The sequence below is a fragment of the Colias philodice genome, chromosome 14, assembly GCF_061535455.1.
Source record: "Colias philodice isolate Cphi_HAF_F1 chromosome 14, ilColPhil1 Martin Lab GWU primary, whole genome shotgun sequence".
NCBI classification, from domain to species: domain Eukaryota; kingdom Metazoa; phylum Arthropoda; class Insecta; order Lepidoptera; family Pieridae; genus Colias; species Colias philodice.
Window position 1 is genome coordinate 5,118,652 of NC_143099.1, and position 14,136 is coordinate 5,132,787.

The 14,136-nt window shown below is 36.2% G+C and overlaps 1 protein-coding gene across 4 annotated transcripts; it reads left to right on the forward strand.

Moving 5' to 3' along the window:
- The first annotated feature begins 531 nt into the window (after positions 1-531).
- Diap2 (Death-associated inhibitor of apoptosis 2) lies at positions 532-13,312 on the forward strand. 4 transcript variants are annotated; one of them, XM_089703594.1, is made up of 11 exons: positions 532-1,108; positions 1,362-1,507; positions 2,200-2,325; positions 2,870-3,083; positions 4,193-4,363; positions 4,880-4,945; positions 6,258-6,360; positions 7,415-7,562; positions 7,830-8,073; positions 9,944-10,085; positions 11,413-13,312. In XM_089703594.1, the coding sequence occupies exons 1-10, from the start codon at positions 701-703 to the stop codon at positions 10,064-10,066; spliced, it is 1,749 nt and encodes a 582-aa protein (XP_089559720.1). In that variant the 5' UTR covers positions 532-700; the 3' UTR covers positions 10,067-10,085; positions 11,413-13,312. The 4 variants fall into 4 exon arrangements, with proteins under 4 accessions (XP_089559720.1, XP_089559719.1, XP_089559721.1 ...); XM_089703593.1 differs by having other exon boundaries at positions 9,944-10,076; XM_089703595.1 differs by having other exon boundaries at positions 2,882-3,083; positions 9,944-10,076.
- Positions 13,313-14,136: the final 824 nt, after the last annotated feature.

Consider the following 14,136-nt stretch of genomic DNA (forward strand, 5'->3'; position numbering starts at 1 on the left):
TATCGATGGTTAAGAATGCCGTATAAAAATATATGACCAAAATTTACCGAGTCTACCTGTACTTTTCAATTCTCATCTGCACTCAGTTGGACAGCTTACAAGTGACGGCATAGTGATGAATCTTATTATTTTATGCTCTTCTATCGTTCTAGATATGTCCCCTGGTGGTTCATTTGACCCATATTTTTTTCCTATGCGGGCTTGTAGTCTAATATAGGTGAAGCTAATATAAAGCGTGTAATAAAATTAGCTCAATTATATTAAGATTAAAGATACCTTGATTAAGAAGTATGCAGTACTGCAGTACTATAAGTCTGTAAAAAATGTGCAATTGGATTTTCCAAGAGATGTAAGCTTCTTGGGATTTTCATAATATGATTTTCATTTTCATGCACATTCCAAATATTTGTTGCCTGTGCTTGTGAAACCAAAAAAAATTGTCTCCTCGGCACAGATATAATTGCTCCGAATAGCTTGTTATTTGCTCCGAAGTCCGAGCTAGTTGTACTAGATCTGTGCTCCTCGGCTCATCGCTGTCAATCTGACATATCAATATTGATTCAGAAATCAGAATTTCAGTTTCTGGGATTAGTATAATTCCAAATAATCGAGATGTTTAATATTTCTGAACAATAGTGCACTGCGCATTTGAACTATTTATCGAATATATATTCGCAATTCCGTTATTGTAATAATAACTATGAATATAGAAAGCAATAGGCTGAATACTTTTACAAACTGGCCCGCTTCAGCTCCAGTTGATCCTATACGAATTGCACGAGCTGGGTTTTTTTATACAGGAAACGGTTGCGAAGTTGAATGTTTCAGTTGTAGAGGAAAGATATCGGAGTGGAATTATGGAGATCAAGTTATGTGGCGACATCGTTTGCTATCACCTAACTGCTCATTTGTTTTGACACCTCAATTATCTGGTAATATTCCTTCGGTGCCTAATCAAGGCTGTGTTTCTGTGAATGATGCGCCTCATGTTGCCTCTGAAAGCGGTGACGAACAGTCATATGTGCCAGAGGAGTATGGAGTTACAACCGAAGACCAAATGTATAGAAGTGACGCACTGAGATTACTCTCCTATGTGAACAATTGGAATGTAAGTTTTGTGCATAATGTATCCTAACTACTAAGGTAAATCTTACCTACTTAACTTTGAAATAGTCTTAGAGATGAATTCCCTTAATTGACACAATATTACATCATTTACTTTGTTGATGCTTGTACATGTTTTGTGACCTTAAGTATCAATACTATATTTTGGTCATATGTCAGTGTCAAATCTATTAACATCTACCATATATAGATAACATAGCAATAGCATAGTTTTAAAATATTATACAATATTACAGGACAGTTCTATTTCCCGAGAAGCATTAGTAAATGCTGGGTTTTACCATGCAGGTGGAGGACGTTTGAGATGTGCATGGTGTGGTGGAGAACTTGCTCCATTTAGAAACTTGGGTTCTTTAGGATCCCCTCTGGAAATTCATAGAAGGTAAATGTATACAAATCTTAGCAATCTTTATTAATTTTATGCCTTTAAATGAAACATAGATTTATAGAACATAATATCATGAAACTAGCCATAATTATTTAATTCTTTTGTACAAAACTTACTTTTAATGAATTTTTTTTAAACACACATAAACACATGTTATTGTCAATTTATATTCATATCTGTTACTAACTACTCTGAGTAAGAAATAAATTTTTCTATAAATATACTTTGACAAGAAAGATAACTTTTGTAATTTAAGATATCAAAATCAGAACATTTTTAGTATGTAGAAGGAAGATATTATTAAAAAAGGTTATCAAGGGAAAATCCCTTTTCAATGGAACACTTCTTTTCATTGTAATATATTTATCACTTCCACTAGTCAAATAAGACATAATATAATATTGTATACCATTTTGATAACAGGTTTCTAAATAAATGTGTATTTGTCACACAAGATTGCAACACATCGCTAACATTCATGAAAAAAATAACAACTTTGATAACGCATTTTGATATATTATGTATGTGGAATAATCTATACAAAAATATATACTAGAATTAGGTTGATTTTTTAAGATACCCATGTTGATAGTGATTATAAAATAAATTAGGGAGTCGTCTGTAAATTGTGGAAAAAGCTACATTATAATAATGCATTAAATGTGAAAAATAATCTTTTTTTACAGGTACTTCCCAAATTGTGAATTTGTTATACAATTGGAGAGGCAAGATAATGAAAGTACTATTTCGTTATCGCCCAGTTATCCGACGTCGCATTCTCCGCCGCCAACAAGCGAAGCTGCGCCACAAATGTGAGTCAATATTATAATATTTTTTGAAAAATTATGAGTGGCTTTGAAATTAATTAATTGGTAATATATGACAATTATTTGTTAACACCTTCGCTTGCATAGTCTAAGGAAATTCCCAACTAAATGAGATGTTGCATTGTAAAAAGTGGCCTCTGTCTATCCTCCTATTTTAACTATCTCAAAATAAAAAAAGGAGGAACAAGTAAACAAACAAACATACATGCGCATTAATAATTTTATTAAGGAAGTAAGGAATTATTATATTGTATCCTGTGTCCCAAAACAAAAGCGTACACAATTTTCCTGTATAAGTAGTATTTTTTGTGAAACAATTTTCCTCAAGAACAAAGAGAAGTTCATTCATTTATATGTTTTCCTCAAAGTATCAAAGCATATTTCAAAACGCCTTATTAGGGTTAGGAATAAAATTTTTGGACAAAAATTCTATAAACACACATCACATTACCTCACATTATTATTATTAAAGATTCATTAATATTATTCATATTTAAAAACCATGATATAATGAGTGAACAATTATCAGTGAATCTTCCAGAAATGGTGGACAGAATGAACAAGTGGTCGCGGCTGGTAGTGCGTGGCGAGAGTTGGGCGTGGTTAGCGGGGGCGCGAGACATCCCACTAAGGCCTCTTTACCAGCGAGACTCGCTACGTTCGATAGATGGCCGTATGATAGACCGCAGGCGCCGCAGTCGCTTGCTGAAGCGGGGTTCTTTTATACGGGCGTTGAGGATCAGGTTTGTAAAAAAAATACTTTTCGGTATTTGGATAGAACAGTCTTTTTAAATATTGTGTTAAAAATGGTAATGAACATTTGTAAAAGTAAGAAAGAATAAGAAGTTATTCTCCTAATTCTATTTACTACAATTTTTATTTACTATTATGACCTGTACCCTCAAAAGAGGCCCGTGTTCCAACAGTGGGAACATATATGGGCTGATTATGAAGTTGTTATTAAAACTTCATAATCAGCCCATATACGTTCCCAATAAATAAAAACAGTCAAAATAATTCTTTTATTCATGTAACAATCTTACAAATGTTGGGACTAATAATTCGTAAGGCGCGGGACAGACACTAGCGGCGCGGCGCGCATCGGGCGCACTGCCGGCGCGCATCGGGTGCGCTATTGGCTATTTCCAAAGTTCTATCATACAAAATGTAGAAGAAGGACGTGGTGCAAAACAGGTTGAAGAGGTGCGCTTATGGCACGCCCGCGCCCGCGCTGCTTGTGTTTGACCCGCGCCTAACGTAGCCCCCCTTTTTTATTTATTTATTTATTTATTTAGCATCAAAAATTCGAATATCAGAGATCCATTTGTTAGTAAAAAAATAAACCTAAGTATTAATGTTAGTAAAATTACATCTAAAAACTAAAAAACTAAGTCCACCATAGGACACTCTACGCGTAGACATGTCGCTTTGACGCAACAAGTGTGCGCACAAAGTGTCCCATGATTGGCGCACTTACATCCTCCGCGATGGTCCTTATAATACTGTTGGAACTGCCCCGCACTCTCATTAAAAGAGAAGCTGTTTTTTTACCTTTTTTGCCACGTTTCTGTATATTGTTCGACGACGCGGTTGGCGCAGTGGTAAAGTAACTGCCTACTGAGCCGACGGTCCCGGGTTCGATCCCCGGTCAGGGCAAATATTTGTGTGATGAACTCAATTATTCTTGGGGTTCTTGGGTCTGGGTGTTATCTATATAGGTATGTATTTATTAAATATTATATTTATCGTCGCCTAGTACCCACAACACAAGCCTTAATTGAGCTTACTGTGGGACTAGGTCGATTTGTGTAATAATGTCCTATAATATTTATTTATTTATTGTAACTACCAGGTCCGGTGTTTCTACTGCGACGGCGGTCTGGGCAAGTGGGAGGCGGGCGACGTGCCGTGGCGGGAGCACGCGCGCTGGTTCCCGCAGTGCGGGTACGTGCTGCTGCTCAAGGGCCAGCAGTTCGTCGACTCGGCGCAGCGGCCCGAAGCGCAAATATTGGGACAGAATATGGTGAGATCATTTAACGTGATAACGTTTTTAAAATCGTTTTAGTCGGGTGACATGTTCAGAAACTTGTGTCACACCAAAACCTCACGAGCGCGATCGCAGGTATAACGAGAGAGAGACGGACCGATCTCCCGTCTCATATCAAGCGCTGCCACCAATAAGACGTTATCACGTAAACATCTCGATCGTAAACCTACTTTACAAACAACCAATTTTTTTTGTTAACGTTGTGAGTAAAATGTCAAGGACGCGTCATGGTAATACCGTCACGTCATGGAGTAAGACGACGATTTTGGTGTCTTTGAATCTTGCCAAAGAAGTTTTACTTCTGACACGTGTGCTCGGCAAACATGCTCACATATTCTATCCTATCCCATCCCATTCCATCCCATACCTTCCTATCCTATCCTATGAAGGTTTTTCTTTGGAGCCGCGGGTGGAAAGCTAATATAAGTAATACAGAAAAAAAAAGTATTTTATAGCAAAATGGTTTATAATTTGAACGTTTCTCAATTGCAGCTCACGTCGGATCGAAATTCTAGAGTTAGAAATTCGTCTAATTCTTATCCAGTTACAGAAGCCCAGGTAAAATGATATTTTATTTGTTAGATTTCTATAATTGTCTTAAATAAAGACGATGCTTGACGCTTACTTTATTCAATTATGTATCTAAATAAAAATAATAAATAGTAAGAAAAGGGAAAGAGCACATTCCGATTATTGATAATATGAATATATAAGGTTACGCACCAAAGCTTTGACTGCTCTGGCTTCTTCTTTACAATATACAATTATAACAAAATGTTCTGTTTAGCTATAATAAAAGTTTATTATCTGTCCGTTAAAACGACAAAAATAATGTGTGAAAGAAATCATTTAATAACATTCTTAACAAAGCCAATCAGTGATTTATTATTTGACTATTTATTGAACTATTGAAGTGAAAACTTTAACCGCCAACTAACTTAACCAAGCGCTAATTGCATTTTTTAGTTGAGGAGAAACTCATTAAAAAAAAAGACAGGTTGCACTCCGGGAGTGCCGGCAGAAGTGAAAACTTGATTATTAACGTTCAGCATGTTTGATATTTTGGAATGGTATCTGTCTTACGCATGGAATATAAGGGCTAAAAAAAAAAAAAACATCCGTCTTACGCTTTTTCGATCAGGTCCTGACGCGAGTTTAAGATTTTATACCCAACGCCGCTAAAGAAGTTTTCACTTCAAAAATTAGACTTTGTTACATAAAACTGAAGAGTAGAATAAATTCGATTGCTCTGGTGGGATCACGGGTGGTTGAATTGGTCAGGCGTCCGCCCCGGATTGATGGAAAGACGCGGGTTCGAATCCCGCTTCGTGATCGACTTTTTTCTATTCTTTAAAAAATTATATTTATAAAGCATTGGAATGCTATTAACTAATTTTTCGTAATTTCATTTAATGCTAAAATTTCATTATTTTTATCAACAGTTCCGACTTAATTTTTGACGTGACAACGTCTTATAATTCGATAGCGCCGCCTGCACGCACGAAAAAACATGACTCATGCGGCGTTACCTCGCTCTGAGGCGTTCCATGTAAGACTTGAAGTGCGAGCGAGAGCGCGGAACGAGCGACAAAGAAGCACAATCGGACGTTGTCACGTTCAACTATCGTCAGTAAACCGACTTTACAGACAACCAATTTTGAAGTGAAAACATCTTTAGCGGCGTTGGGTATAAAATCTTAAGCTCGCGTCAGGACACGTGACCTGATCGAAAAAGCGTAAGACGGATGGATATCAAACATGCTCAACGTTAATAATCAAGTTTTCACTTCTGCCGGCACTCCCGGAGTGCAACCCGTCTTTTTTTTTATCAACAGTTCCGACTTATTTTTTTTATTTATGTAATGTATAGATAGAAGCAGCAATGGAGAGTGAAGCGGCGGTGGCGGCGCTTGGGGCGGGGCTCGATGTGGCGCGTGTACGGAGGGCCATACTGCGCAGATTGCGCTCTACCGGTATGTGTGCCGAAAAATTGCTATATACATATATAAATCTCGTGTCACAATGTTTGTCCTCAATGGAATCCTAAACCACTTAACCGATTATAATAAAATTCGCACACCATGTGCAGTTCGATCCAACTTGAGACATAGGATAGGTTTTATCCCGGAAATCCCACGGGAAAGGGAACTATGCGGGATTTTCTCTGAAAACGCGGGCGAAGCCGCGGGCGGAAAGGTAGTTGCTATATAAATTACTAAATCCGATCCGTTCGTCTGATCGTTCTGCCGATAAAAACGAAATAAAATATAACATATTATGTTACTTGTTAACAATGTACCTTTTTATAAGTGAAAAAAATTAAAAAATCGGTCCAGTACATTTGGAGCCTAAATAAACTTGACTCATTATAATATTAGTTTAGACGAATATTATAAAAAAACGTAATTTAACTTATGTTAATTTTATGTTATGTTTTCTCGCCTAAACCACTAAACTGAGATTTTTGAACTTGAAAATGTATAAAGCTTTAAACGAAAAGTACTATTCTTTATCAAGTTTCAAAGTGTCAATAGTGAGATGGCATGGATGGCATATGGCGATTTCACTTCAGATACAGAAAGAACAAAGACAGACTTTCATGCGAAATTAGTTGAGAAAAAATTGTAGCATTTATACGTCAAAAATATCTTTGCGCTATAGTCTCGTGAAAAACTTTGTGAATAAAAAATATCTTGGGAAGGCCTACAAAAAAGATATTTCGCTTTGAAAATCTCCTATTTCCATTCTGCTATTGTACTTTATAGTGCGAATGCAAACATATTCCAGGTCTCAATAGATGGCGCGCGGTGTGTCCCTTAGACACATAAAACTGAAAGAATAGAATAAATTCGATTGCTCTGGCGGGTCATGAGTGGCTGAGTTGGTCAGGCATCCGCCCCGGAATGGCGCGAAAGGATGCGGGTTCGAGTCCCGCCTCGTGATCGAATTTTTTCTATACTTTATAAATTTATATTTATAAAGCATTTTGAATGCCATAAAACCAAACATATAAATTTCATATTCCAGGTCTTCCATACCCCACATCGGATGGGTTAATAGACGCCATATTAGACGAGCAGCTAGACGAAGAGCCGTGGAGCATGTCGCCGCGCAGTCACCGGTACGCGAGGGACATACTTACCGAGACGCTTAGGATATTCGAAAATACCACTGGGTGAGATTTTATCAGACTAGTTAGTTTATATATTTTGAAAAGCTGATTAATGGCTGTTTTCCTAATTTGTATGTCTATAACATATCTTCGTAAATAGTAAAAAGTCTAATTGTACATGACGCGCAATCATTGGTAAACATCACTCTTATAATTTATTTTTTGTTTTATTTATTTTTATTTTTTCTGTAAGAAATATAAAATTTAATCACGTTTAAAATCTGTTAAAAAGTGTTTAATCTGCAATTATTAACTCTACATTTCTTTCAGGGTATTCATGTTACCAAGCGAAAACACGGACAATAGAATATCCAGTTCAGATAGTCAGTCTTCATCACCAATGCCGCCCGAAGCAACCGGGCAAGTTCAAGTGTACAATGCTTTGGTGAAATCCGACAAGAGACCGGAGAAATCGAAGACTCCCGTACCAGTAGAGAAGAAAGAGTTGACGCTAGAAGAAGAGAATAGACAGTTGAAAGAGGCCAGACTGTGCAAAGTGTGTATGGATAGTGAGGTGAGGATATTTTATTTTAATGATTGTATTTTGATCAGGATATTTTAGGGTCGATTTCAGAGGCGGCTCGCCCTAAGGAGCGCTGGTGCAGTGAACTCCCATAAATAATTATAATAAAATCATACTCCTTAATTTCATTATTAATATTAATTATTACTATTTAAAATCAATCGTAATCGTAAAAAAAAACTACGGTCAATACCAATGAATATATCCATCATTCCATCATCCCATACACCTGTATAATACTGTATTATGTACCTAACGCGCGAAGCGGAGCGCTCACGATTGCGCTCCGATGAAAAAATATTTAGTACATTTCCTAATACGAAATCCAATAGGAGTGAAAGAGAAAGTTTGCCAGTGCCCTGCGCGTGATACAGAAGATTTTCTATGGAAAAATAGCAAAATTCGGAGCGCCGCTCCCGCAAACGTTGCCGGTTCGTTTTTACCGCCCGGGCGCCCGTACACAGGACAGCGATTGCGCGCGACGTTGCCACTCCTATATAAACAAACACTCGAGTCAACTTCAATGCACGCGCGCGAATGCAAATTCGGGAATTTTCTAATTAAAATCATAAGATACGTGTTGAAATAGCCTGTAGTTATCAGTATTACTTGTGAGTGTTAAAATGAACAATTATAATGTGGCGTTCATTAAAAAGTGTGTTAAAACGTTACAAATTCGGCTTGAATTGAAAGCTAAGGGACCGCCACGGCCTGAACTTGACCTTACGGTGAGACATATTATGATTTTTTAGAAAACACAAAACTTAAAAACGAGCTAGTGGTTATTTACAGCAGGGAAGATTTCCATAACGCTGATGGTGCGATAGCTTTACTGCAACACTTCATAGAGTTCAACCTGGAGTCAGTTTTTGTCGAAAGTATTAAATTATTAAAATTAATTAATTGTACAATACCGATGACCTCGGTCGAAAGTGAGCGCTGCTTTTCCACCTTAAATAAAGTGAAAACTTTTACGCGTAATAACATATTTTTTTAATAAATTGTACTGCTTTACACCATGTATTTTCAGTGTTTTATTTCAAGTGAACACCCATAAAATTTCTCTGTTCATTGATCAATTTTTTCCTCAATTTAGTGGCGAAATTGGTGTACAATATAAATCGCATCATATAGTCTAATGGCTCGATTTATGTTCTAAAATAATCTCATAACATGTGACACTGCGCTGAGCGGGCTTTTGGGTATGGTGTCAAGTTACAATGGACGCATAGTCTTTGACTGTAATTCATAATCTATGACTATTGCATTAAATAATTAGTTGTCGAAGGGCTACGCTAATTAATCATTAATCTACACTAATATTATAAAGAGGAAAACTTTGTTTGTTTGTTTGATTGTAATGAATAGGCTCATAAACTACTGGACCGGTTTTAAAAATTTTTTCACCATTTGAAAGCTACATTATCCACGAGTAATATAGGCTATATATCATCATGCTAAGACCAACAGGAGCGGAGTAATGCGGGTGAAACCGCGCGGCACAGCTAGTCTTGTAGAATTTCCTTATTAGGCTGTTGTTTTTCAATGTACATATCTATTTTTGTGAACTTGTCCTATTATGCTCCTAAAGAACTCGGGAGCTGTATCGACGATGCTCAATAGATAAACTAAAAAATTGGTTGTCTGTAAAGTCAGTTTACTGACGATAATTGAACGTGACAACGTCCGATTGTGCTTCTTTGTCGCTCGTTCCGCGCTCTCGCTTGCACTTCAAGCATTACATGGAACGCCTCAGAGCGAGGTAACGCCGCATGAGTCATGTTTTTTCGTGCGTGCAGCCGGCTCTATCGAATTATAAGACGTCGTCACGTCAAAGATAATAATTGTTGTCTGGTGGCAGGTGAGCATGGTGTTCCTGCCGTGCGGGCACCTGGTGTCGTGCGCGGAGTGCAGCGCGGCGCTGGCGGCGTGCCCGCTGTGCCGCGCTGCGGTCAAGGCGCTCGTGCGCGCGTACTTCGCGTGATGCCGTGCAGGTGAGCGGGGTGAGTGCGGTGCCTTTTTTTTTAAGTTGGGAAATATTGCATAGATACCCACGGCCTCGGGGGTAGGGGCCGTGGGTTATGTCGGATTCCTACCGACCAAAACCCCACTGTGGTCCGTCAAGCCGCATCAACGACGGGGCCACGGGTATGGTAGAATTCGTCCGTGACCCCATCAGCGGCTGCCCGTCACCAGGTCAAAACAAACTGTGAACCAACCAGCTTTAACCTCATGGGGCGGCGTGAAGGCGCGCGGTGAAGGCGGCACCTGCTGTGCCTCGTCCGACTGGGGCCCTTCCGCCCTCATCCACTCAAGCGACAGTCCAAGCCGAGGTTCGAGATCCCCGTCAAGGGACGCCCGCCCGCATGTCGCTCCCAGGGTGAACCTTCAGTTCACCCACGCGTCCGCGTTAACATGTAGAAGCCCTTCTGGCTAACATTGAGAGACACCGAACAAAAAAAGCCTGCTGTGTACGCGGAGTTCTCGTACCAGGCAAGTTAAGAGTTAAGACAAAAGCAAAGCAATTTCAAAATGGCTAATTCGCAGCGCTATGGCGCGCCAGCCGCCAGGTAAACGTTTCTGTGGTGAAAGTACTTGCTATTTTAGGTGGGTCGCTAGATTAGGGAAAACACTAGCAATTGATTTGATGCCGAAAAATAAAGGAGATATTGGAAATCGATAAAGTGGGATTATATTTTGTACTTTATAGTTAACTGTCATAAAATCCAATGTAACTGCTGCCGTGTGATACTTACTCAAGTACCAACATACTAGTTAGAACGGTAAGGTTAAACATACCTCCATAAACCGACTGTGATGCATACACTGGGACTAAAAATTAAAATAGACTGGCTTCTAATATACAGGTAGATAAAAATAAAATAAAGACAAATACATTTCTGTATCTTGTAGAGAGAGAAGAGGTTGCTTTAATTTAAACAAGCTGAATAGTGCAACCTCCTTTCTTCTGTTAAGAGATGAAATGCTTTTTTTCAAAATGGCGGCCGCGAGACGATTTTTTCTTTATTGCAAACTTGAAGTTATGCTTCTACTAACCCCCCCTAAACTTCCAGCAAAGAAAATTTCGTTCTCTATGTAACGCTGGCCTAAAAAATGTAACATTTCAATGGACTAAGTGAAATGAAATCCCTGTGATTGATTAATATTGTAAAATGTAAGGTATTGCAAAGATATAACTGGCAATTAGATTCAATTAGAATTGAAATATAAGTATGTCCTTACATAATGATCTGAAATTATCTTTTTCTGTGTTTAATATTACTTATATGTGTATTATATCATGAAATCTTATGAAATATTTTATTTCAGAAATTACGTCGCGTTGCAGTCAACAGCTACAAAGTGATAACATCATCTACCTTCCTATGATTAATATATTATTATAAATAACGAATAGTTACAGATATGGTATACGGAAGTATCCTTTAGGCCTTAACACTATTATTATTTCAATGACACACAATTACTTTCAAATTAATATAATAATGGCATTCACTCTTTGCTCTTATTGAATACGAAAAAGAATAAAAAATATAAAAGAAAGTCGCCTGCTACGATTTTATAAATTAATTAAAAAAAAAAAAACTAAAAATTATGAAGCCGTGTGTTCTTTAAATAAAATAAGTGAATGTGTAGTACACAAGGGTAATTTCAGATAGTGGGGTGTATTAAATAATATGGTTTGTTAATAGGTGCTCTTTTTGGTAAACTTTAGAAATGTCTGTCTATAATTCTTAAAATCAAACAATCCACAAATGGTTGAATTTAGTTTTTTTATTCCTATTTCGTTAATACCTTTAATGGAGTATTAACGAACGTACTAATATATTAATTATTTATTTAATGAATTCATTAATTAAGTATTAATATTTTCTAAATTATTATCCTATAAATTCGTGTTCATGTGTTGTAAAAGTATTTTAATTCAATTTCGACTTTGAAAATTGTTAATTTTAATTACGATTAAATTTATTGAAGTGTTAAGCATCATAGATGTAATTTTTAAATATACACCGATATTATTTGCACAAAGAGTGACTCGAGAAATGAAACGAGAAAAAATAACAGTTATTCTAAGAAAAAAAAAAAGTTATTGATTTTTTTGTGGAAATTTCCGTTCAATGTTTATTACTTCGCAATATAATTAATGTTTAGTACATTGACCATTTAATTATCGAAGTGAACTCATTTATGAGATAATTAATAGTTTATTTGTTTGTTCATAAACTTCATTGTTGTTAGTTTCGAATATTTCGTAAGCCATACAATAAACAAAATGTCCTTATACTAAGTAAGAACTAAGATCAACATTATTTTATCACCTAATTACATATGCTTAACTAGATTTATCTACCATTAAGTAGTAACACGATAGAATAAGCTATCATTGAAAATATGGAAACAAGCTTAAAAATCAAATGGTTTGAAAGGAATTAGTTATTGCATTTAATTTATGAAAGAAAATATAAACAATGAAATATTTTGGCCAATCAAATATATTGTTTAACACCATTATTTTATAAAAGACGATACAATATCTTGCTAAATGAAATTAAAATGGAAAATGAGAAATATTTTTATGTAAACTATGGTACAATCTTGGTGACAAACAGTTAAAGACATCCTATGAAATAATAACAAAGCGCACTTTTTATGTTATTTTGTAACAATTTTCATACATTCCCGTTATATATGCATTTCATTTAAAATCTGGAATTTGAAAACACGAGATTGTACTATAAGTTAACTTATTCGGCTGAAAGAAACTGATCGTCTTCTGAGATTGTATGGAATTGCCTGACTTAATTACAATGCCTTATTTATTATATGTTTATATACTTTCAGAATTTTGTACATTATTAGATTAATACTACTTAGAGTAATTATTCAAAATGCAATATTTAGTCTAAATATTTCGAATTTAGTCTAAATTTAAATATTAACCGTGAAATCAGAACTCCAAAGATCTTTTGAAAAAAAAAAACGAAATTAGATAATGCAAAAATATCATATAAGTATCACAATGGCTTGGCTGTTATATATGTATATCACATCTTTTTTTCCGTCTGTATTGACAAATAACGGCATAACAAAGCCGAAAATTTCAAATAGGTGTGTACTGTGTAGTATATAATTGTTAATGTGTATTATAAGTTGGATCTGATTTGATCTAATATATTATGGTAGGCCCATGGCTTACTTAGTTAAACAGGTGTTTTATTTACCTTACTTTTAATATATTTTTCGTTTGACATTAACAAAATAATGTCGGTTAAATTGAGACAAAGTAATATGAGTGTTAATGAATATGGATGGAATAAGGTCGTGACCATCGCAGGAAGTAAAAAGGAAAAGTCGTGCACTCTTGCTTTGATTATCATTGTACGTATAATGGATCCGTGGTGCGTTATGAATATTGACACGGTGCGTTTGTTTTTTGAATAATACGTTATGTATTTGGTATAATACGTTATTACGTAACATTGTATTAATTTCAAAACGATAAATAATTTATGTATAGACTTTGAATCTCTTCATTCTCATGATCGTCTTTAATATCCAATTAAAACTATGTTTTGATATACGCTTTGTTTATTTGAGCAAATATGTATTAATTTAAGACAATTTGAAGTGTAATGTTCAGGTAAAAGCTTACAGATAAGCTACAAATTCCATCAGCGTTTGTGAAATGCCTGTAAAATACGTAATAGGTAGGTACTTAAATTAGGAAAAACGAAACTTCAAACACTTATCATCAAAGGTGAGTGATTAAAGGAAATTGGTTTCGATAGCTGGTTAGTCGTTAGATCAAAGCGAATTTTGGAAAGGTGGTGTGTCGTAAGCTCAGCTATATAGAGGCGCCCCGTCTGGCCGAGAATAAACGAACGCCGACTTCAGAAATATCTCAGACGTCGGCGCCCACAGGGATACTTTTGGAATCATATTTATATGCAAATGCTTCACGCGGAAAAGCTAGACTTCGCTAAGATAATAAAATCATTCATTCATATGGGAAGAATTTTTATTGCCTCT